At 38.3% G+C, this 25923-nt stretch overlaps 1 protein-coding gene across 1 annotated transcript; it reads right to left on the bottom strand.

The window, feature by feature from the left end:
- Positions 1–803: 803 nt before the first annotated feature.
- LOC141018934 (myosin heavy chain, fast skeletal muscle-like) lies at positions 804–12350 on the bottom strand. Its single transcript, XM_073493685.1, has 39 exons — positions 12147–12350; positions 11861–12004; positions 11612–11768; positions 11501–11528; positions 11302–11416; positions 11123–11215; positions 10976–11039; positions 10777–10875; positions 10591–10694; positions 10365–10503; positions 10143–10261; positions 9902–10051; positions 9644–9814; positions 9244–9550; positions 9030–9106; positions 8857–8944; positions 8633–8750; positions 8416–8539; positions 8186–8322; positions 7833–8088; positions 7409–7651; positions 7129–7305; positions 6877–7022; positions 6691–6781; positions 6189–6578; positions 5893–6019; positions 5380–5498; positions 4453–4649; positions 4160–4343; positions 3898–4063; positions 3670–3794; positions 3211–3519; positions 2911–3114; positions 2697–2822; positions 2414–2584; positions 2178–2282; positions 1299–1394; positions 1070–1201; positions 804–824 (listed from the first exon to the last, which is right to left on the bottom strand). Exons 1-39 carry the CDS (start codon positions 12348–12350, stop codon positions 804–806), a joined length of 5823 nt encoding a protein of 1940 aa, XP_073349786.1.
- Between the last annotated feature and the right edge of the window lie 13573 nt (positions 12351–25923).

Here is a 25923-nt window from a genome sequence, read left to right as displayed (position 1 = left end):
CTTGAAAAAAAAATGTTGATTGAACATTGTTTATGAAATTGTATTTGTTATTTTCTTATGTCAACACTAATTAGAAGCTCTTGTTTGAAAGGAACTTGTGTTATTCTGTTTGTTATTTTTAGGACTGGGTTGGGTACTTGTTTTTTCTCCTTTGCTAGTTAAATATTACATGTATATACATCTTCTATTTTAAAAGTGAGAACACACTGCTTTGTTTATTTTCAAATGTAAATGCAATGCATAAAGTTAAAGATAATGCTGCTTTAGCTGCTTATCCAAAGAAATAAATTGTAGGTTGGTTGGAATTAAAGCCAGGCCTTTGGCAAACTGTGTGAAACTAACTAACCAAAAATGTATCGCAATACAAAAAGAAATACCTGAATTAAACCCGATTGCCAACTCATGTTAGCTCCTGATTTAGTTGAACCACATAATTGATAAATGAGTCCAGAGTCCACATTTTATATAATATATATATAGAGTTATTAATTCACTGTAACATTGGGCACAACTGTTTCAATTAATCATTGGTGCATCTCAAGGATAGCACAGATGAAAAGAGGTGATCTCAACTGAAACTGCAGCAATGATATGAGCAATATTGACAGTTTGGTCTTCATATTGACACACCGTGTTCTAATACAGTTTCATTGAACTTGGTTATCTAAGAATATGTCAAACAAAGAGTAAGAAAACAGGACGCTTGAGCTAAGTTTTAAATTTATTGAAGATTTACACAAGAAAAATCACAGGGGTTCATATTGTATGAACCCTATTAAAATGCCTCAGCTAGATCTTGTATTTCATTCAGCAGAGTCATTTCCCTGAAAGAAAAATAAATAATTAGTACTTGCAGGCTGTGTTTGTAGGAGTGTATCATAGTAGGAATACAATAACATTCAGCATGTATTGATGAAAAAAGTATTTTTTAACACAACAAAACACGAATTGAGGCTTGGATATTAATTCAAATGTTGATTTGTTATCAACAGTAGATCTTGTGGAATACCAAACTACAACTGTTCATTAATTTTATTCGTTATTATACATGAGAGAATGAAAAAGTTACCTTTCCAGCATCACGGCTCTTGACTCTCAGCTTGTTGACCTGGGACTCAGCAATGTCAGCGCGCTCCTGAGCTTCCTCAAGCTCATGCTGAACCTTCCTGAGCCTGGACATGTGAGTGTTGGACTGCTCTTCCTGTGAAGGGATTGGGGTTATATTAATTTAATTTTTAATGGTGATATCATTATTGAACTGCAAGAATAGTTACATCCAATCAATATAGTTTACTTACAGCCTCCTCAGCCTGTCTCTTGTAAGCCTTGACTTTAAGCTGCAGCTTGTCCACCAGATCCTGAAGCCTGTGCACATTCTTCTTGTCCTCCTCAGTCTATACAGATACAGAATGATCACTTATATGTTAAAGCAGAATGCAGTTTCAGAAGAAGAATTTAGATACTTTAAAATAATAATAGTAAGCAGCAGTGTAAAAATACTCAATACAAGTAAGAGTCCTGCATTCAAAATATTACTAAAGTACAAGTACATACATATTATCATTAAAATGTAGGTCTTTACAAGAAATAAAAAGTAAAAGTAGTCATTAGGCAAAGTGGACCTTTTGAATGTTATATATTAAGGGTTTGTTATGCATTTAAGTATAAGCAGCAATGTAATATTGTAGCTCGTCAATGTGGAACAAAAGCTAACTGCTTATTATGCTATTATCATTTTTTATAAAGGAACCATATGATGTGTAAATCTTAAAGGCACCGCACACACACTTTGGTGTTGTTGATTTTGTTGCAGCTAATGGGTCGGGGTAATTTACCCAGTTATAATTAGGTAAGTAGCTGGATTTAGTTGGGTTTCATTCCCAGCATAGCTCCAACCAACTCATACCTGACAAGAGATCGAGTCAGCCAAGGTAATTGGTAACACCTGTTATTGAATATGCAAATATCTACAGATTTTAAAAGTGTAGTGGGGTAAAAGTACAATATTTGCCACTGAAATGTAGTGGACTAGAAGGATAAAGCAGCATGAAATGGAGCTAAAATGCAAATATCTCAACATTGGACTTAAGTACAGTACTTGTGTAAATGTATTACATTGTTTTTCACCAATGGAACCAGAAAGAAATTATGGTGGTATTCAGTTAAATTAAATTTACCTGGTATGTCAGCTCCTTCACTCTCCTCTCATATTTGCGGACTCCTTTTACAGCATCAGCTCCACGTCTCTGTTCGGATTCAACTTCAGTCTCCAGCTCACGTACCTGTAATGTGATGATAAATAATCAAAATTTTGTACAAGGATTTGAATGTGGATTAAAAAGGCAAAGTCATTAATGCAAGTGTGATTTTTTTTTAATTCTTAAACCAATCTCTAAGTATTTATATACAGTACCCTGGACTCCAGTTTCTGGAGCTGCTTCTTGCCACCCTTCATGGCGAGGTTCTCAGCCTCATCCAGACGGTGCTGGAGGTCCTTGACTGTGACCTCCAGGTTCTTCTTCATCCTCTCCAGGTGAGCACTGGTGTCCTGCTCCTTCTTCAGCTCCTCAGCCATCATGGCAGCCTGGAATGATAAATGGTCTCTAATTAATTAATGATCTGTAACAAACTTAATGTAATCAGTACATGGAAGTAGATCGAAAAACATAACAGGTGATTTAGAGTTGTAAACTCACATCAGTAATAGCCTTCTTGGCTTTCTCTTCAGCATTTCTTGCTTCCTGAACAGCATCATCCACTTCACCTTGAACCTGGACGAAGTCAGACTCCAGCTTCTTCTTGGTGTTCATAAGACTGGTGTTCTGAATGTTTAAACAAAGCCATGATTAATATGATATTTATGATGTAGGTTTCAAAATGCTAGTTTCATATAAATTAACGAAAACACACCTGAGAGTGAAGCAGTCCGACACGCTCACTAGCATCAACCAACTCCTGCTCAGCCACTTTGCGTCCTCTCTCTGTCTGCTCCAGAGCGGCTCTAAGCTCCTCGATCTCAGCCAACATCAGGCCATTTCTGCGCTCCACCATGGCAACCTGCTCCTTCATGTCTTCCTGTCCTCTGACAGCATCATCAAGGTGCAGTTGGGCATCCTGACAACATGAAAAGTAAAGAGTAAATCGTAACTTTCTTTACTTTTTTCCTTATTTTATCATTCAGCAATCAATCAAAAATCAAACAAATCTTACCTTGAGTTGTCCCTGGACATTCCTCAGTTGTTTCTGGGCCTCAGCTGACTGCCTGTTGGCATGGCTCAGCTGAATCTCCATCTCATTCAGGTCTCCCTCCATCTTCTTCTTGACTCTCAGGGCATCATTCCTGCTCCTGACCTCAGAATCAAGAGTGCTCTGCATGGAGTCAATCACCCTCTGGCTGTTCCTCTTGATCTGCTCCATCTCCTCATCCTTCTCTGCCATCTTTCTGTCAACCTCACCTTTGATCTGGTTGAGCTCAAGCTGAACACGGAGAATCTTGGACTCCTCATGCTCTAGTGTACCCTGCAAGAAAAGTCAGCTAAGTATGGCTAAGAACCAAAATGACTGTTCTGTGATTATTGCAAAACATATTTGCAATTAGTAAGAACTAATGTCATAAAGCACTGAATGAACTGTTGGATTAACAAACGAGTGAGATACAAAAGATCATACCTCGGCTTCCTCAAGGGCAGTCTGAATTTCACACTTCTCACTCTCTACAGCCTTCTTAGCCTTTTCCAGCTCATGGATGCTTTTTCCAGTCTCGCCGATTTGTTCAGTGAGGTCTGAGATCTCCTCTGCAGAGTAAATAAGTAAGTAAGTGAGATAAACATTCTTTGACTATTCACAGGTGGTAATAAAATTGCTATTTGCTTTTAATGTAGACATCAGTCGACATACGCTGCAGGTTCTTGTTCTCTCTCTTCATGGTCTCCAGGTGATCCAGAGCCTCCTCATAAGAGTTCTTCATCTTGAACAGTTCAGTGCTGAGAGAACGAGCCTCCTTCTGAGCCCCCTCCAGCTCTGCCTGGCCCTCCTCATACTTCTGTTTCCATTCTGCAAGTACCTAGAAAAAATATAGATGAATTAGAAATATTACTAAAACAGAATTATGCTTGCGATTGGCACGGCCCTGTGTTGAGCCTCCACCATAACAACTTACCTTGTCAAAGTTCCTCTGCTTCTTGTCAAGGTTGGCAGCCAGAGCATTGGCTCTCTCCACATCAATCATGAGGTCCTCCACCTCACCCTGCAGCCTCTGCTTGGTCTTCTCCAAAGAGGCGCACTTGGAGTTCACAGCCTCAATGGATTCCTCAGCATCCTGCAAACGCTGGGCAAGCTTTTTCCTGTAGTGAAGTGTTTTTGAATTTAATTTATCAGAAATGCATGTAGTGGTAAAATATTGGATTGAAAACCAATTTGTTTATAAAAAAAAAAGTCAAAAGGTTTATGTACTTGGCCTCCTCCAGCTCCTCAGTACGTTGGATAGCATCAGTCTCATATTTGCTTCTCCACTGAGCCACCTCACTGTTGGCCTTGGACATTCCTCTCTGCAGCTCAGCTTTGGCCTCCTGCTCCTCTTCAAACTGCTCTCTGAGCAGATCACAGTCATGGCGGGCGGACTGAACTGCATGAGCCAGGGCATTCTTGGCCTATAAATTCATCATAAGAATCATGAAAGTCTTAATTATTACTGCTAACATACTGTAGTATATACACAAAATCTCTTAAAACAAGTATCCAGTTTCCTTGTGGGGATAATGAAAAATCTGTTATCCTAATGAAGAAACATCTTTCAGTGAAATTTGTAGCATTGGTTCACATTGTAGAGAGCCATTGAAGTGTATGGGCGGATAATATACATTTATCAACATAAACCAAACAAAAATGAGTATACTCCAACCAAATAATGGATAACTAAAGATTAAAAATAAAATAACAAACTATTAGTAAAAGAAATGATAGAATATATCAAATTTATATATTCAAATTGGATACATATCAACCATCTCGCCATCTATCACTCCTTCCTCCTCTGAGTCATTTCTATCTAATAATGGCATCTGAGTTTCCCTTGACACCTTCAATCTTAATCCTCGTAACGTTTGGGTCTGACTCTTTGCCGAACGGGTCTTGGGCTCCTTGTTCTGACTGGGTCCCCAGTCTTCTCTGCGTCTCCACTGTATCTCCTGGACATGAGACCTCTACGTAGTCCCCTTCCCACATATACTTAAAGGGAAGCATCTGGTCCTGTCCCATCCTGTCCTGTCACTCAGAGCTCAGGAGGTATAAGAAACACTCAGACACTACACCATCTTTCATCCAGGCTTTGATAAAAAAAACCTTGTTGTTTGTGGATATTGCAAATATAAGATTTCATACCTTCACTTCCTCCTCAATGTGCCTCTTGAGCTCCTCAATCTGCTGAGTGTAAGCCTGTTTACCCCTGGTCAGCTGGGAAATAAGAGCTTCCTTCTCCTCAAGCTGGCGAGCAAACTCACCTGAATAAACATGAATGAGTAAGAGTTAGAATAGGATTTGGAAGGCTTTTTTCATACCTGAAATATTGCTGAAAGTACTTTACGTGAAAAGGAAAATACGTGATTTGAAAGAAAAGATTATACATATGACACTGTCGTTCATATTCCTTTAAGCAGGACTATATACAACAACAGGTAAAAAAAAACATAACATGTAACACATGACTTCAATAATTATGCCATTACACCATTTAAACATCAATTATTGGAATAATTACAATGTTTATACAAATCACCTTGTATCCATCAAAACACAAACCAATCATTGTTATAGACCACTGCAAGAAATCACAACTGAACTTAAAAAGGCACAAAGTAATTTTATATTACATGTTTCACATCTTTAGATACACACCATTCTCTGTTTGCAGTCTTGCCCGCTGTGCACTCAGGTCATTTAGCTGGCGAACATTCTCGTCATTTTTAGACTTGATTTCACTCAATTGGTCTTCAAGAGTTCGGCACATTTTCTCCAGATTGCCCTGTAATTGGCATGTAATTAACATGACTCAAATGCAGTGAACATGGAAATTACTGATCAGATATTTTGTCATTCATTCTCCACTTTGATTATTTGGATTTTTGCTGAAATCATATGTAATTGTGTTTTCCTGAAAAAACAAAACAAAACAGAAAAAAAACAGTACATACCTTCGCTTTAGCAACAGCCTCCATGTTGCTGGAGAGGTCATCAATCTCCATCTTGTACTCGCTCTTCTCCTTCTCTAGCTTCTGCTTGACACGCTGGAGGTTGTCGATCTGCTCTCCCAGCTCTGCAACACTGTCTGCCTGCTTCTTGCGGAGAGCTGCTGCGGTAGCTTCGTGCTGCAGGGTTGACTCTTCAAGATCCCGGCGCAGCTTCTGGAACTCAGCTTCACGCTTCTTGTTCATCTCAATCTGAGCAGCTGTTGCTCCACCAGCCTCCTCGAGCCTCTCACTGATCTCCTCAAGCTCTCTGGAGAGGTCAGCCCTCTGCTTCTCAACCTTAGCCCGAGCAGCCCTCTCAGCCTCAATCTCTTCCTCCAGCTCCTCAATACGAGCCTAGATTTGATTTTGAAGGTTTATTGACTTGAATGTAATGTGTTGTTTTTGATTTACTGAGTCTGATTTGCATGCGTATGACAGTGTATGTACTGTATGTTGGATATGTCACCTGGAGCTCCTTGATCTTCTTCTGAAGCTGAGAACCGAGAGACTGTTCATCCTCAATCTTGCTGAGGAGCTGGCTGGTTTCAAAGTCTTTCCTTAATGTGTAAAACAAAAAGAAATGCTCAGCTCTGTTTTTTCTAACCATGTATGTGAAAGCAGGTATTCATTAATAACTTAATTTTTCACTTACTTCTTGAGTTTCTCATCAGATTGTTGTTTGTCATTCTCCAGATCCATTATGGATTCCTGGGCTAGTTTCAGATCTCCCTCAAGCTTCCTCTTGGCTCTCTCAAGGTCCATGCGGAGCTTCTTCTCTTGCTCCAGTGATCCCTCAAGCTTTTTAAATAAAACATTTTATATCAGCACAATGAAACATAATCCTAAGAACTGTTAAGACTGCTTTATACTACTGCTAATAACTTCAAAATTAATGCTTTCTTACATCGTCCACTTGCTGTTCCAGCTTTGTCTTGGCTTTGGTCAGAGTGTTGACTTTGTCTTCCTCTGCTTGAAGATCATCAAGTGTTTGCTGGTGGGCCTCTTGGAGGGCTTTCTTCTCCTTGGTTAACTTGGCAATGGTCTCATCTTGAGATGCCATCTCCTCTGTCAGGTTTTTCACCTAAAAATGAATGAAGGGTATATTTTTAATACAAATTTACATCTACATAAATTTGAATCCTCTTTAGAATCGTTTGTATCAGCGATAGTTTAAGTTGTCAAACCTTGTTTTCTGTGGCATGTTTCTCCTTCTCCACTTTAGCCAAAGTGAGCTCCAAGTCATCAATGTCTTTCTTCAGCTCAGAGCATTCGTCCTCCAGCTTCCTCTTCTTGGCAGTCAGTTCAGCATTGATTTCCTCTTCATCCTCCAGTCTCTCAGTTGTCTCTTTGAGTTTGGCCTCAAGCTGGATCTTGCTCTTGATGAGCCCTTCACACCTTTCCTCAGCATCAGAGAGGTTCTCACCTTCCTATAGTTTGAATATACACATGGTATGATTTTGATTAAAACATATTTCCAAAATGATGTTTGGTGCATTCCTTTGGTATAGCAAAACATCTGACTGAAGAAGATCTGACTTTATGTTATAGTTTTTTTTTGTTTTTTTTTCAGTGAATAAAATATGAAGCCTGCTTTTGCATTTTACTCACAGATGCTACTTGGAGTTGCAGGTCATTCTTCTCCTGCAGCAGGGAAACCATCTTCTCCTCCAGTTCCTTCTTCTTGGCCAGGGCAGTAGTCAGGTCTGTTTGCATTTTGCCATAGTTCTCTTTCATCTGCTGCAGCTCCTTCTCAGTCTCAGCACTCTTCAGGAGAGGCTTGATCTTGAAGTACAGATGCATCCATGGCCAGTTCTTCACATTCATAAATGAACGGATGTTGTACTGGATGGTGAAGATTGCATCCCTAAAACCAGAAAATCAAATAGTGTATAAATATTGCTTTTGTTTAATATCCCATGATAATTTAAAAAGCAATTAATTATACTGTATGAGAATTCTACCTCCTCTCCATCATCTTAACAAACTCCTTCCTCATGAGGAATCCTCTGCAGAGAGCCTGAGTCATGGTCACCAGCTTAGCCAGTTTATCATCTCTCATCTCCTCCAGGGTACCCAGCAGACCAGCTTTGAAGAACACCTATGTTGTCAAGTGAGGGAAATTAGTAGGCAGAACACATGCATACAACAGTACAAACATAAAAATCTGTTAGGATTGTCTATTAGGATGAACCTTTGTGTGTCCAAACTTGTACTGAGTGTGGTCCACATCAATGGAGCCCAGCAGCTTCTCTGAAGCTTTCTTGTTGTCAATGAACTGTCCCTCAGGGATGACACTGGCATTCAATACTTTGTATCTAAAAGAGAGGATAATGTTGTTATTTATGTCTACCTCACATTAAGATTAGTGTTTTACATAACATTTTGAATTAATTTTACTGTAAAATCACCTCTGCTTGAAGTCACCGTAGAGGATTCTGCTGGGGAAGCCTTTTCTGCAGATTCTGATGCCTTCCAGCACACCATTACACCTCAGCTGGTGGATGACCAAGTGGTTCTCCATAAGACCTGCACATTGTACAAAATAAGTTAGTGTAATAAACACTTGGGTGATTCATAGTGCCTACTTTTGAGGAGAAAAAAAAGACAAAACAACAGCACAAAAACACTAAACCTGGGGTCTTTGATTCATTAGGAATCAGGCAGCGGACAAAGTGAGGGTGAGTGCTCCTCAAGTTGGTCATCAGCTTGCCCAAATTCTCCTGTGGATGAGCATAAGATACTATGTCAACAATATTCTAAGATGAGATTTTTAATTGTTATTCAAACATAGGAACAAATACATACTCTGAAAAGAGCAGATACAGTCTGGAAGGAACCACCCTTCTTCTTGCCACCCTTCTTGCCACCACCACCAGCAGCCTCTGTTTTTTAAAACAAAGTGCCAGAAAATAATTAATTCTCTCTCCATTGCTCAGGCTTATATTCTAAAGGAAACCACATTCTTGAATTAAATGAGTAACTGAATTGCCACACAGACATTACAGTATTAGCTTATTACCATCAGCTCCAGCATGAGATGCATACAACATGGCCAGCAGTTTGTTTGCAGATTTCTGGTAAAGCTGAACAACTGAGTCGTTCAGGGGGTCCTTGTTCTTGTCCAGCCAGCCAGTGATATTGTAGTCGACTGTACCAGCATAGTGAACCAGGGCGAAGTGAGCTTCAGCCTTGCCCTTTGCAGGTTTTGGCTTCTCAAAGGCCTTGGTCTTGCCAAGATGCTGATCATGCAGCTTGTTCTTGAAAGAAGTGTCTGTAGCCTTGGGGAACATGCACTCCTCTTCAAGGATGGAGAAGATGCCCATTGGCTGAGAAGAAATTATGCCATATTAAAGATTACCAATAATTCAGCATGCACTCAGAAAACAGGATTTCAGTTCTATCAGATAGACTTGTCTTACCTTCTCAATAAGCTCAATGCAGGCAGCCAAGTCCATACCGAAGTCAATGAACTCCCATTCAATGCCTTCTTTCTTGTACTCCTCTTGCTCCAGGACAAACATGTGGTGGTTGAAGAACTGTTGCAGTTTCTCATTGGTGAAGTTGATGCAGAGTTGCTCCAAGCTGTTGAACTGTAGTTATAGAAAAACATTTAATTTCATGCCAAAATAAGTTTGAACATTTGAATTTTTCAGAAAGGTTGATTTTCCAAAACTTACATCAAAGATCTCAAATCCAGCGATATCCAACACTCCAATGAAGAACTGTCTTGGCTGCCTTGTGTCCAGCATCTCATTGATACGGATGACCATCCACAAGAACATTTTCTCATAGACGGACTTGCACAGAGCGCTGACAGCATTGTTGACCTAGAAAAAAGGATTATAGTGTGGTAGATTTCCATTTAAAAATGCAAATATTTCCCTCATCTTTCCAAACATCAGATTTTGTTTTAATTACCTGTGGGACGGTCTGACCTTTGGTCACCATCTCATTGCCGACCTTGACTCTTGGGTAGCACAGAGCTTTCAGCATATCAGCTGAGTTCAGGCCCATGAGGTAGGCGATTTTATCAGCCTCTGATAAAAAGAAGAACAAGAAGTCATAAATACACATTAACTGTGTAGTATTCTACACACCAGGAAACTTGCATGATAAGAATGATTTTTTTTTAGTAATTACCCTCAGTGCCATCTGGTTCACCCTGCTCCTCACGCTGCTTCTGCTTGAATTTCATGTTGCCGTGATGCATCACAGCTCCAGTCAGCTTGTAGATGGCAACCTTCTCCTCACCAGTGAAGCCCAAGATATCAATAGCAGTCTGCAATTTATGCACAAAAAAAGCATTTTAAAAATCTATTATTCTTAAATGTATCTGCTGTTATTCTACACGTTATTATCAACTTACATCTGTTGCAATGAACTCCTCCACATCATTGATGCTTTTCACAGTGATTTCACCCTGACTGATCATGTGGTAGTCATAGGGGTTGGTGGTGATTAGAAGGGCCTCTGGAAGAAAGTAGAGGAAATGCATGAGTGGGGACACTCTCTTATTTTTATTTTATTTTTTGTTTATTTTGTTATAGCATACCCAAGAGCTCAGGCTTGTGGCCAGTCATCAGCTGATAGAAGATATGGTAGCTCCTCTCAGCAGACAACTGGAAGGTGACACGGGACTTCTCCAGCAGATCTGTGAGAAGTGATGATGAATATGCATCAAACATCGCAAGACACTATATTTGTACATTACTGACGTTGGCAACTACAAATGTGAAACAACTACAACTTACATGTTTCAATATCAGCTGAGGACAACTTGCCAGAAGTGCCAAAGTGGATCCTGATGAATTTACCCTAAACATTTACCAGAAAATGTCAGTTTGACTTTAAGCAACAATATGCAGAAAGTTATGTGAACGTATAATGTGAACACTTACAAAACGAGACGAGTTGTCATTCCTCACAGTCTTGGCATTACCGTAGGCCTCCAGCAGAGGGTTAGCTGCAATGATTTGATCTTCCAGCGAACCCTACAAATAGACATTATGAGGTTGTTTGAAATTAGCCAAAACACTCAACTGTGACACAATTCTTTTTAATAGATAGACAATTTTACTTGTATTTTGCCAGATGATTGCTCTGATTTCTTGCCACCCCCAACCACTGCAATTGTTGCAAAGTACTGGATGACACGCTTGGTGTTGACAGTCTTTCCGGCACCGGATTCTCCACTGGGGATTTAAAGGATATCCTTTATTTACAAGATAGCTATTAAGTTCTTAAAGAATTGTCTTGACAAGTTGTCTTATACTCACGTGATAAGGACAGACTGGTTCTCACGATCTGAAATATAAGCAAACACACTCAAGTTAAACTGATTCTTCTTTGTCCCATCCACTCAAGTTCTGTGGTAACTTGGATCTTACCAGTGAGCATGAACTGATAGGCATTATCAGAGATGGAGAAGATGTGGGGTGGAGCTTCAATCCTCTTCTTGCCTCTGTATGCCCCAACAACCTGAGCATCGTACACAGGAAGCCACTTGTAGGGATTCACGACGACACAGAACAAGCCGGAGTATGTCTGTCGCAACAAAGAAAGAAACGTTTTTACATTTGATGCACAGGCTTGAAAGATACAGTATAAGCATTCTATAAACTAAGATTGAAACTTACGTAGATCATCCATGATGCAAAGCGCTCTTTGAGGTTATACAGCACAGTAGGCTCATTGAGGTGGGTCATCATGGCCATGTCCTCCATTTTGTCGTACTTTGGAGGGTTCATGGGATGAATGTCATCCTCTTTCACAGTGGTAGTCTGAACACGAAATACAATAAATACAATGTTTTAATTAAATATTTACTAAGGTAGTTTCATATAATAGGGTAATTAAATCATTCTCATTCTGTTTTGTTAAGAGAGTCTGTGAAGAAAAAATCAAAGGCATTATTAAACTTACCTTTCCTGTCACTGTCTCAACAGTGGCTTTGCCACCCTCTCTTTTGACGAGTTTACCCTTGACATACATATCATCAGTATCAGTCACATAGTAGGCTGTTTTGGCATCAAAGGGAGCAGTCTGAGCCTCAATCCTCTCCCTCTCAGGCTTCCGGAGGTATATGGCCGCAGGGCCATAGGCCTCCATCTCAGCGTCTGTGCTCATGATTGCACCTTGAGAGACTGAAAATAAGGAGAGGTCATACATATTCCATTCTTCTAGTATTTCTTTTAGTGATAGACCTATCAGGTGAGGTGTGTTTTGAAATTGTGGATATCACCTGAAATGAACAATAATTTACCTCCTTTGGTCCCAACAGAAGATGGAATACAGTCAGGTTTGTTCTTTTGGTCCTATAAATAAATGGTCAAGCATGAGCACAAAAAATCTATAGAAAAAATACAATCATTTAAAATACATACACATATTGCTTTTAGAAACTATTGACTGGCATCACATTTTTGTATAGCGCACCCAGTGGAAATAAATAAATAACAAAAAATCAAAGTTTTAAAGATGCTTATAAGCACTGTTGCAAATACATAATTGATTAATTACTGACATACACAATACTTATCAATTGAAATTGATATACCTACCTGAGTTGGAGGCCTACCAGTTATCGACAGAGTCCTAAGCAGACTCTTTTATAGAGGGAGGACTGTCTCCTCAGTAGGTGTGCCCTGCTCAATTTGGTCATGCATTCTTGTCATGTTGTCATGCCCTTAATCCTGTGACATTGACATTCACAATGATTGATACTGCCTTGTACCCACATTTGTTGCAGTAGGTATTTTTTCCCCTGTGGCTCACACTGTATGGTGAAAAACCATTGTGTGAGCTAAATTATCTAAAATAGTAACAGTGTATTTTAGACAATATGATGCATATATCTGTTATCTGATTTTCTAACATATGACTTACTAGCTATTGCATTATACTATTTATTAATACATGCATACAATACAGAGCAGGTTTGATGTTGTTGGCTTTTTGTTAAATTTGATCTTATATAAAATATTATATTGATACAGATAAATCTTTAATACTGAAAAATGAGCCTGGTGTTAAAGGTACCACACTTACACTAATTCAAATATATCTAAATATTGCATAGGTTGATAATGATACAATTGATAAGATATTCAATCTTTCATGATTACTATCGTGACTCTAGTTTGTTAATCAATACAAAATATGGAGGTATGGTTTCATATAATTCTGATGATTGGTGGGGGATCTTTCTTTTTAGTTTTGGAGAAGCACACAAATGTCACTGGTGTACAGTTGCAGGACATTCACACGTCACACATTTGGTAGTCTAATAAAACAGGGTCAACTATTCTGTAAAATAAGGTCAGAGCCATTAAATTTAGGATCAAAGATATAAAAATATGTCTGTGTCTTAAGAGGACTCATATATATCAATATATAATTCAATTATTAATCTTTCTTGGTCCTTATTTGCTTCTGTATTATTCATTTTAACTGAGTTGTATAACCCTCTGTTACAACTCTAACTTCAAACAACACGTATAAATAGGGATATTAAGCCCCCCGAAAAAGGTTTGCAGTGTTTGTATGGACCTCGGAGTGACTTAGTAAAAGGCAAATTTGAAAAATTATATATTGCTAATTGTTATTGACTATTTCATCATTTTACAATACAAGTATATCCATTCAAATTCAAATTCAAAAAACCTATGTCATCAAACATCACTTCGTCAAACATCATTTGTAGGATATTTGTTGGGGATTTACTGAGCACAGTATTTGTCCATTAGAAAAACTATGCTTTATGATAACAGACAGATTTGTCACTTACATCTTTCAATAACAAAATGTAATTTCCTTAATGATCTCGAGTGTTGGTAATAAAAGTCTTACTGCAGTATGTAATGGCAGGCACAGGCCAAGGTTTTGGAGAAGCATATAAATGTCACTGGTATACAGTTGCAGGACAACCAGACATCTCGGATGTCTGAAATAAAATTGAGGCTGAGCGCCATTCCATAAAAGCTGAGGAGGGATTACATATCGCCTTGGAATGGAGTGGATGAACAGTTGCCATCTAGGCTGGGATAAGACCCAAAATAAGTCCTGTGCCAATAAACAAGATGTTAGAGATTCCAGAACTGTTATAGTACCATGAATGAAAAGTGTATCCATGATAAGTGTGACTTGAGTTTATAAGTCAGGGAAAATACATTTTTGATTTGAATTCTTCTGAATAACTTTGATGTATTTTTTAATCTGGATGGCTGAGTGATCTTGTTATTGCCTTTTTTTCCTTTTACCTTACCTTCTTCCTCCAAAAAAGGAGATGACCTTGAGGAACCCATATGACCTCAACAGATAGGTGGGCTATTGTACAAACATGTGTTGCACACAAACTATTCAAGTAGGTTCAAAGGTCTTGTTTTTTTCAGCGAACTTGAATAGCATGTGTCAAACAGGCTATTCAAGTGAGGTTAGAGGTCCTCAGTTGTTTTTTTTAGACAGCTTGTTCAACCGAAGCCATGACGTGCTTAAATACATTACGTGCTTTTTTGTTCTGCTCCTGTACAATATTTGTATTTTAAGATAAGCCTGTCCTTCCATTAAAATCATCTAGTAGCAAATTTCTGAGTCTGAACATTTGTTACATGTATGTATGGTTATGTGCTGTGTCACCTTGAATACAGAGAATGGTGTGCACACAAAACCTATTTGTGTACTGTATCATCTCTGGTGACAAAAAGCACGAGCTGATATGAGTTGTATTTAAACCGACTAAACAGAGACATCCAAAGTCTGACATATAATTATTGCTGTTGTAACTATGCAGCATCATAGTTCTATATTACATTTTGCTAGAGTTTAAATGTGAGCCTAAGGTTAATACTTTCTATGAGGATCACATCTATAATGCATTATAAGCACATTCACAAGACATTATAATGCATTTATTAAACTTCATAAATCTCTATACGTTTTTATAATCATGCATGACAACTTATAACAAGTTTTATAAGGCACTGGTTAACATAATGCATTACAGGGTCAGCATTTGTAATGCTTTGTACCCCAAAGCCTAACTGACAAAACTGAATCTGTTTTTTTATCAACTGTAATAAGCAAAAGCTACAACTTATTTCACATTCTATGGTCTTAATGCAAGTTTTAACTGTAATCTTTAGTATGAGTCAGTTTCTTAATAAGGCTGTAAGTGAAGGACCAAGCATTTTTCAGAAGGTGGAGAGAAGATGGACACCAGTGAGGACAGATTGTCCCTACTAACCTCTCCTTTGTATGTCCTTGAGTCTAGATGCTTATAGATGAGCCTTGGCAATGAGCCCTTGAACTGAAATATAACATGCCAAATACGTCTGGTGAGGAGGAGCCTCAGCAGGTTTAAAAGGGTGTTAGACTCCTCCATGACTGGGCAGTAACAATGAGAGAGCCAACGGTGGTGTGGGTTAAGCTCTCTCTAATTGTCTTTGTTTGATCTAGTTTTCCTTGTTTGCTTTCAGAATAAAGGTCACAGACAGAACAGGGGAGGATATCCAGTGTGCTTAATTTTTGAGGTTGAGGTTTTAGGACTTCTGCAATTGGAAACCAAGCTCAACAATGAATGTTGGAGAATGTGAGCCTAACTAGGGGCTAGTCTAATAAAGTTTACGGTTTGTGCTTCAGCAAAATATATTGCACAAGACCATTGATAATCTAATGGTAATTAGCATGTAACTAAAGCATAGTTCACATTCAAATAATCTTGATTGGTGTGTCTTATATATTATAGCACAGTGGCCAGGACAATAAATTGAAGCAACATTCCTATATATCTATGTTGAGTGAGACATGAGACAATATTCAACAGTAGTTATTTACTACCTTCGAGTGTATCATTGTTTAATGCTAAATGAGTCATCAATCTGTCATTCATTAAAGACATACAGGCAGCTGTGTTGAGCAGCTGGTCATTTGATACTGTCCTTGTCATTTTAAACAAAGGAAACATCCAATGCCTTGTTGGCCATACCTAAAAATATCACGGTACATAAACAGACAACCAGTTAATGTGCTTTGTTATCATAAATAGCATTCACCCAGAGCTCCAACAACACCTGTGCTTCCTATGCAGACTGTGAGGGTTTAATGCCACAAAGACAAAAGCACCTTTAAACGCTGTGAATAAATCCTTCCTTTAACCTTGTATAAAGTATAAAGATAGTTATATTCATGTCCTTCAAATGGCAGTTTTGTATTATAGGAGCCACCCTAGCTGTGCTGAATAAATGAGTAAATTAATAGGAAAGCGATCACCCTACTCTTCAAAGAATGCACCATGTAAATGGAAAGAACCTGGTTTCTTTTAATGAAGCCAGTCAGCACTCTGTGTATGAATGGGCCCTGTTGGCAACAAGAAGTGCTGGTCATAAATTTAGAGTGCTATTAGGATTCCTATTAATTTATACTCGCTGTGACCTCTTTGGACACTCAAAGCACCAGGCACTCCAGCCAGCTAAGTAGCTGCAGGGGAGTGCTTGAATTCCCGCAGTGGTTTTGAGCTTATATAAAGCCAATTGTCATTCCATAACAGTGAGTGTCTCACAGTTACAAATGTCATCGACTCACTGTTAAGTCCTACCATAATCTCAGACAACAACTTGTCAGTGGTTTCAGTTTTACATTCTTGTAAAAATGATTTGTGTGAGATGAATATCTAGACTGCTTCAGTCCATAAATAATAATAATAATAATAATAATAATAATAATAATAACAATAATAATAATAATAATAAGAATAAGAATGATAATGATAATAATAATCCTTAATATATCTTGACAGTAGGTCATATTCTAATATAGTAATATACCAAATAACAGAGTAGGCGTGCTTAAATCATATATCTGTAGTATATTGCACACTCATCTGGAGCTCTGGTTGAACCATTGAACACGGCTATTTACTGGAACTATTTCTGAGGATTCCCGAAATTAGATTTAAACAGAGGGTGACTTTCTGTGACCAACAGTCTAAAGTAAGTCCGAAACTCAGATAAAATCCGCTTTGATTCAAATGTGCTTGTTTAACTTACTGCAGAAGCGGACTTAAGTTTTAGCTAGCTAAATGAGGTGAAATGTGCTAGCATGTATAGCAGTTAATTGTCATCGTGAGACGTTTTGTGGGATAAAAACATCCTGCCTGTAAAATAAACTCAGAGATATATTACCGTAAGTTATTTGGCTTAACACCCTTAACTCTTATTATCAGCTGTAATAACAAAATCGTGGTTATATCTGACCTAACGTTAACCTTTAGCTAGCGAATTAAGCTAGCCCTGAAATTCAGTTAGCAGACTAGCAGACTTCCTAACTGAATGTTAGGAGGATACGTTTCTGCTAAGCCATAGATGAGCGAAAACTGGAAGTTTCTTTATGTTGCAACTTTGCTTTTGTGAAGGTTGAATTTTTTTTTTTTTATCAGTTGTATTTGCGTGTGTACAGTTCTAATGTTATCAGTGTCATCCAACAGAATGAATACCTTTTCGCGCTATGGCTCTTGGGTCTCAGCTTGTTGATCTTTGACACAGCAATGTCAGTCCTGAACCTCCTCCAGCTCATGCTGAACCTTCCTGGGCCTAGACATGTGAGTGTTGGCCTGCTCCTCCTGTGAAGGGTTTGGGGTTATACTGACTTATGACTTAGTTGGAAGACAGATAAAGGGTGACATCAGGATTACAGCTGTAACTAATGAGTCATATTAATGTTTAAAGATAGTGAGCAACATGATTGAGATTGCGCTCTATTGGCAGCTTGTTGTGCGGTTTGTAATGTTATGTGAGGTGCAGCAAGTTTGTAGTGACGGACAAACTGTGTGTCTGTTTCTCTTGGATCGGCCTAATAAAATCTGATGACTACTATGAAGTAATATACTATACAGGCTTCAGGTTCTGGTGGACAAGCTGCAGCTCGAACTTGTCCAGCCAGCTAATAATATTGTAGTCCACTGTACCGGCACAGTGCCCCAGGGAGAAGTAAGCCTCAGTTTGCCCTTTCAGGCCTTTGGCTTTTCAAAGCCTTTGGTCTTGCCAAGATTGTGATCATGCAGCATGTTCTTTTAAGTTGTGTCAGAGGCCTTGGGTAACATGCTGTCCAGGAGATCACCTAGACTTCTCCAGCAGATCTAAGAATAACAAATAAAATTGAGATTATGTTATTACGATGAAACCTAGCACCATTTTTATAACCAACCTGCTCATCCTACTTAAGGTTGGGGTGGCGGGCACACTCAAACATAGATACTCCACAAACACACATGAGCACACTTGATAGTCAGTGTAATCCCTTGGTATTATAGCAGGAAGTGCAGCTAGACCAATAGATTGAAAATAAGCTGGTGCGCAATCGTTGTTTTGGCAATCACTTGCCTGTTCAAACATTTACCCTGACAATATTCACACTAAAACTAAACTTCACCATAATACTTTAACTCTTTTATTCTGTTCAAGTGCATGAAACTAAAGTACTTTGCATACTATATATTACATCAGTAATGCATTTCTTTAATAATACTTGTAAATATGTTCTAGGCCAGTGATGTTCACAGGTTACTGAACACTAAATAACAAGAGTGCAGAGCATGCTTTGTGAATTATTTGTTCCAATAAATGCAAAGACTTATTTTAAGATCGGATGTCAGTTGACACACTTTATGATGGGCAGTCGTGGTCATTTCATTCTAAATGTCACAGTCAGTACTTAGTCTTAATGTTGGAGGAGTGTCAGAATGTCACAAGTGTACAGTTGCAGGGTACACGATGATGAATAAAAAACACTCCGGTCAGACTTTGTTGACTTAAATTAATGAATTTATTATGGTACTGGCATCAGGAAGGAGACTCCACACATAGTCTCAGCTTGACAACAACAATTCCACCAGCATAGATATACCCACATAATAAGGTCATAAAGAGGAGCATGTAAGGCTCCTTTGAGCTATCTTGTCGTCTTCTCTTAACACCAAAACCCAGTAAGGACCATTTACTAACAATCATATCTAAAGAAATGTAGACACCCCAATGTCTGAATCTTTTCTCACATCGAAGGTTGCATTGTCCTTTTTGAGCATGTCTCAGATATTTGAAACACAATTTACACTGCTGCTCTTTGTATGCTCCTGAAAATATCATTTCAGAAGAGTTGCCAACTCAGTTGCAGGACAATATAATCACAGATGTCAAAGCATTTATGGTATCATTGCCATTACCCACTTTGATTGCCCTTTGTGGGCAGAAGTGGCTTTTTATTTACCATCTCTCTAGATCACAAGGTATTACTGTGCCGTGTTTGGCAGAGAAAGAAGGATATATGTACAGTATATATGCATCTGGATATGTTGGCAGCAGCAATAGTATGTTTATTTTTCAAATGTTTTCCTAATGTAGTGTTGCATATTTACTTCAACAAATCTACTCAATCAACTGTAATTTCTCTGGTAAAAAAAAATAAGCATGCTTATTAGATTTTCTGATACATATTCTGTATTCAAATGTGTGGGCTCAGTTACAACTCCTAGAAATATGGTTCACTTTAACCAGTTTTAGAAGATGTGTTGAACTTGTTTCATATTGTTTTTAATGACTCCTTAGTTCTGGCCTTGATCATTGCTTTCTACAGCTCACCATTAATCTCACCCCTCAAAATCATCATCATTTTTCCTCTGTTTTCAGAGATGGAAGCATTTACACCCATGGGCTCTGTATTTCCAAGTTTGGACCCAGAAGCACAACCCAGAGACCAGGCAGGTAAATTAAAAAAACATTTTTCCATCTGGTCAGAAACAGGCAAGGGGTAAGGCAAACTTGTCCAGCTAGGGATCAGCCAAAGTAAAAAAAAAGGCAGGCAGGGGTTCATGCTGCCAAGAATTGGCTGGAAGGCCAGATCACTCAGGGGTACATAATATGATATGGTTGAGAATTAATGGGAATGGGCTGATACTGCACTGCAAGGCTTATGGGGAAGTGGGAACAGTTGTGCAGGGGGGTCAGGTGATGGGGAATAGGGGGAATACAGGGGTTACAGCAGGGCAGAAGGGATCTGAAATGATAGGAGAGTTAGTATATGGCAAGGGGGAGAACAGATGGAAAAATGTGGAGCAAGAATCAGGATGACGCTCTGTCTTTATTTTGAGGTGCTTGTTGCTAACACAGGTGTAAGCATATTTCTTATAGTTCTTTACTACATTGGACATGGCCTTCATGATTGCTTATATTCTTTTTTTCAGGATTGCTATGATAGGTTTACTATGGATTAGTTTGAGCTTCAGGGTTTGTATTTTAGTTACAGCTTTATCCAATGGTCTCTAAAGGTGTAGGGTAAGGTAGTCACTTCAGTTAAAAGGTCGGGCCAAAAGATACAAAGTAAACTCAACCCCAATGCTACATTCTAATTATTGAAATAGTCTATTTGTAATTTTCATATGGTGGATCAAATAGCCTCAGTGCATCAGTGGAAATACAGTGTACAGACTACAAATGTCCTCTCCTTTTGAGTGTGTGTAGGAGATGTGTTGGTATGCTGATAAAAGTTAGTAAAAGTAGAGGCAATTTTTCAGTCACCTTAGAAGGTAAAGGCACTCACAGGAAAAGAGTTGTTAGGAGACCATGAGACATCCTTGGTAATATGAACCCTGAGGAAATTGCAGCTAGAAACCCAATCAGCACCATCTGTATTAATGTAGTTTTTTTTTTTCAAATCAAGGATTTGGTTGTTTTCTCTGGGTTGATAGTTGCTGGGTTAGTAGCAGAGCATTATGTTACTGGGTGCACATCCACTCTGAAAAACATAAAACACAACTAACTAAAACTATGTAAGCTCCATCATCTTATGCCAATTTAAAAGTTTATTTCAATTAACTTGTTGTATAAATTACAATAAATATTTTTCTGGTCCTAATGAGGGTCGACATATATGGCTGTGCAATGTGGTATGAAACAATATCAGATTTTAAAAATGGCATGTGTAAATTATCTGATGACGGTACATATTTTCCAAGAGGGTAAGGTGATATAGCCTGATCAAAAGTGGAAAGGCATGGGGTCATTTGTCAGAATGAATCCACATGAGAAACTTCTAGTCTCCAGTGGTACCTCGAGGAAGATATTTATGTCTCCCTGGTTGTATAATTTAGTCAGAAAGGCTTGATGTCTTAGCATTGCAGATTCTGTTTTGTGTGTACCAACTGACACGGCCTGTGTTACTTTCAAGTTGTTAAAGTGGCTTGTGTGCAGCACAACTTGATCAGAACTGAATATAAGTATTAATACATGCAGTTCTGTTTATGTGGCAGGGTGTATATCATTATGTGAATACAGTGCATAGTTTCTGGCAAATAATTTTAATTTATGGTTCTTAGCCATGCATATATTTTCAGAATGAGTGGGAGATGAAATATGTGGATGTATATGGATGATATGATGTAGAAAATAAATGTTCAGTTGTGACTGTTTTTCTTTCATACTGAGATATCTTTTAATTAATGTATTTAGAAGTAAAAAGCTCCCTCAACTCCCTGAAAGGAAGAGTTAATTAGTACTTGTAGGCAGTATTTATATGAATGTGTAATGGTGTGGCACCAGGGCGTTTTATAGTGGATCCTCTGGGTCCTGTATGGTGGGGCCTCCATGGATCAGACCTGCTCCAGCACGTCTTACAGATGCTCGATCAGATTGGGATCTGGGGAATTTGGAGGCCTGGTCAACACCTTGGGCCCTTTATTGTGTTCCTTGAGCCTGAGCAGTGTTTGTGGTGTGTCAGGACACAATGTCCTGCTGGGGGGCCGCTGCCATCGGGTTGTGTTGTTGTGATGAGGGGGTGTACTTGGTCCACAACAGTGTTTGGATGGGTAGTGTGTGTCAAGTGGCCTTCACATGAATGCCAGCACCCAAGGTTTCCCAGCAGAACATCGCATTGTGATGAGATGATCAATGTTATTCACGTCACCTGTCAGTGGTGTTAATGTTGTGGCTGATCGTTGTATAACTAAAATTCCTGTAATCCTCAATGAATACCATTGTTAAAAGGTAATGTCAGTAACAATTAACTATAATTTTAGATATTAGACACCAGTGATATCCACAGTATTCCCAATGTTTAAGTGCATTGGATAGTCTGTGGGGTATTTGAAAATGAAGATTTAGTTAAAAAATTACTTTGAAATAATTTTAAGTTGATAGAGTTTATGTATTTATTTATATTTGTGTATTACTTTAAATTAAATAATTTTAAGTTGATACAGTTTATGTATTTATTTATATGTATGTATTACTTTAAATAAAAATAATTTTAAGTTGATACAGATTATGGTAGGCATCTCTGTCCTCTGTTAATTTTAATATGACAGTCAGTTATGGGTTTTCAAATTTGGAGAAGCGTTAAGATGTCTGGTGTATAGTTACAGGACATGCAAAATACAGGCTGATGGACTTTCCATTAACGCTGAGCTAGTGTTATATATCTCCTGGGAATGGACTTTAAGACGGATTGCCAACTCAGATAATTTAACACCAGAAATATGTTCCTCACACATACCATTTGTATTTTGCTGTGAGGAATGAAAATTACACAGTTTTACAGTGGAAATGTTTGATTTACTGACTGACTGACAAGTAGTTTAATGAAAGCAAAGTCTTGGATCATATCCAGGATCAACTTTCATATCCAAGTTTTACACAGACTTGGCTTATAAATTGCAATCTTACCAGCATCACGAGGTATTACCATGGTCAAAAATAAATCCAGCTAAGGGCGGGAGCAGTGATTCGTATTTGGCATAGAGGGAAGGATATATTTATAGGGCACATTTAGATATGTTGTTAACACCATGTTCCAAGTTTAAAGAGATTCATCATCTCAAATAATCTTTTCATTTCTCAAATGTATTATAATTAAGATAATAATGTCTGTAATAATGTCTGTGTAGGTAAGGTGAGGCCATTGCCAGGGATTTGTCAGGTACAATAAATTCTGCATGTTTATTGTAGCTGTCTTAGGATGGGTAGACTTGCTGAGAAAGTGCTGAGCTGACACATAGCATTTAAGCAGGAGTCACAACCAAAACCCGAAAATGACTGAGCTGCTCCACTGTGACATGTAAAGGGAAGACGGGAAAGAGGGTCCTTTTTTTCCCAAAAGCGCGAATGCAAGTGCAAACTAGAAGCACACGTGTTTGATCACTGCACTTTTGGTGACCATCAGTGGTTACACAATCCTGGCGTAGCATGGTACAACACTGAAGCAGAATACATCTATAAAAGAAGGAATAATAAGGCCGCTGGTGCCCCTTAATAATGGATAATCACACAAGATCTTCCTTGGAGCGAGGTCACCACTTCAAGTATAACATGTACAATTGTCCTCATCCACTTATCAGTATCATTTGCTGAGAAATATGACAGTGACTGTCATGAATAGCAAAAATTACTTATAATGGGTCACACACTTGTCAACTGCACCCATTAATTTACGCAACCTCATCCGCATGAGGCCCTGTGTGTGTGTGTGTGTGTGTGTGTTTGTGTGTGTGTGTGATCCTGGCAAAATGTGGTCCTGAAGACAACATTGTAGCAGCTTTGACTTTGCCAAAAATATATACTATATGTCTGTGGACAGACTCCGTTGCTACGATAGCGTCACAACCGTGCAAGATACAGTCACGAAGCTTTACAGATGTGTAGTCTGCTGTCAAGTATTTTTATGACTCAGCCAGAGAAATATGGGTGCCACTGAAAGCTTTAATGGCAGGATAGTTTCAGGGTGGAGATCGCTCAAAAGGCACTTGGAGCTCAGATATCAATGATGAAGTACATTTTGCGGGTTAGAGCCATTTGATCAATTTATGAGACTTTTGAGACTTGGTAAATATTTTACATAAATATTTTAAGACTATTTAGTTGGCTAATGCAAAACTAACTCATAACTAACACAGGAGCTGTTTAGGGCCCCTTGAAATTTGAGTCTCTCAAGGCTTATTTTTATTTTCTCTAATAATGTCAACTGTACTAATGAATTGACTAAACCTTGAATTTTGAATATTCTGGCAGAGTGACAACACCAATTCTATTCACAACCTTTTCACTTCTAAGGTTGCCCTTTTGTTGTTAACATTGTAAATCATGTGAAGAATATTTAATGACCACAAATTCATTGCATGCATAACTAACGTTGGAAATGTACTTTAAGAACATAATTGTTTAATTTGTTTTTGTTCGTTATCCACATAATCGACTCAGAGGAAGCTTAAATGAAATTCCAAATATGTCACATTTTCTGAATCACCATATTTTGGATGGGTAGCGTATAATGTTGTCGGGATGCTGAAGCTGATACGGTTAAAGTGTTTAAAAATTGAAAAGCGTGACAAAGCAGAGGGGTTACGGTTATTTTGACTTCTCTTAGCTCGTTGTGCAGAAGTGAAAACATTGTTGTTGATTTTAGTGAAACACAAGTAATTGTGTGTGCAAGTGGACCCACCATTAGTTTAAACATAGTAACATCTGTACCTGTATATAATGTTTTCCAACATCAGAAAGTTTGTATTTAGATGTGAATCCAAACTCTGGTAAACTTTTATTACAGCACAACATGTTGTGTGTTTCAAATCCTGGCTTTAATTTATGAACTGTCAACTTCCGAATCTCTATGTTTACCATACTTAGATGGGTATGAGCTATGCTGTGAGGGAGATATTAGATTTTGACAGAGGCCTGTGTTTTTTTCTTGATGACTCCCTGGGGTAAGGTTGTAGGCCTACAGCATGAGCAAAAATAGAAAGGCATCTGAAGGTCTGGCCTCATGTTTCAGGCTCTGCCATCAGTAAATGAATGACAGTAACTTCCAGAGAATATATAAATGGCTCATTTGCCTCCAAATGACCTCCAGATATTTGCATAATCATGTTTTTTAAAAAAAAAACTTTTTTTTTTTTTTTTTGGGGGGGGGGGGGGGGAGATTGGTGGTGGTGTGTGTGTGTGGGGGTGGTATACTGTAAAAACTGGTATAAACTAACTGTTGTTAGATTATTGATTTAAAGAATGCTTTTATCTGTTTATGCAAATGATCTCCTCAGTGTGGTGGTACATATGCGTAATACAGTATAGTTGGCTGATATGGATGAGGATTTCAGTAAGTGTTTGAAGAAGCCTTTGTTTGATATATGCACAGATGTTTTGACTTTGTCTTCTTACTGTGATAACAATAGTTTTTTCAAGTCTGTAAGGCATGCTGGCAGCTGTGAAAAGGCTTTGGCAGTCTTACATCTCTAACAGTTTTAGTTAGCTCCTCACTTGGACTATCCTGAATATCAACTTTCATTGCATTTTGTCAGTTTTCCTATTTAACACCAAGAGGATACCAGCTCCGAGTGAGAATACGGTTATGGGGAAGATACAGTGAAGCATGTGGTGTTGTTGTTGCACTCATTGTTGGATTTACCCAGTCAAACGTTGAAATAAAACTCAGTCTTTATTTATTTATGGCAAGTAAGTGGTCAAAGTCAGCTGATTGGACCATCTTGGGCATGTTGATTACTCGACTCAACTCAACACTCTAACTCAGTTTCAAGCAAATACAGTTTTGAAATATTTGCAGTTCTGTTCGTTTTGCCCAATATGATGATATTCAAGGTCTGAGATTCATTAAAGGTATTCTCTATCTATAAATTAAATATTTAATTCCATGTAATGTATAAAGCTGA

This window comes from Pagrus major, chromosome 23 (genome assembly GCF_040436345.1).
Source record: "Pagrus major chromosome 23, Pma_NU_1.0".
Lineage (NCBI taxonomy): Eukaryota > Metazoa > Chordata > Actinopteri > Spariformes > Sparidae > Pagrus > Pagrus major.
The sequence above is the reverse complement of the archived record's forward strand: the minus strand, read 5'-3'. Positions and strand labels throughout refer to the sequence as shown.

Excerpts from the sequence above, each read along its gene's own strand:
- LOC141018934 (XM_073493685.1), bottom strand. The coding sequence starts at position 12,350 with ATGAGCACAGACGCTGAGATGGAGGCCTATGGCCCTGCGGCCATATAC. Across the intron at positions 10,876-10,975 it reads CTCAGCTGATATTGAAACAT|ATCTGCTGGAGAAGTCCCGT; the intron begins GTAAGTTGTAGT and ends CACTTCTCACAG. Across the intron at positions 7,023-7,128 it reads TGGAACAGCAAGTGGACGAT|CTTGAGGGATCACTGGAGCA; the intron begins GTAAGAAAGCAT and ends TTATTTAAAAAG.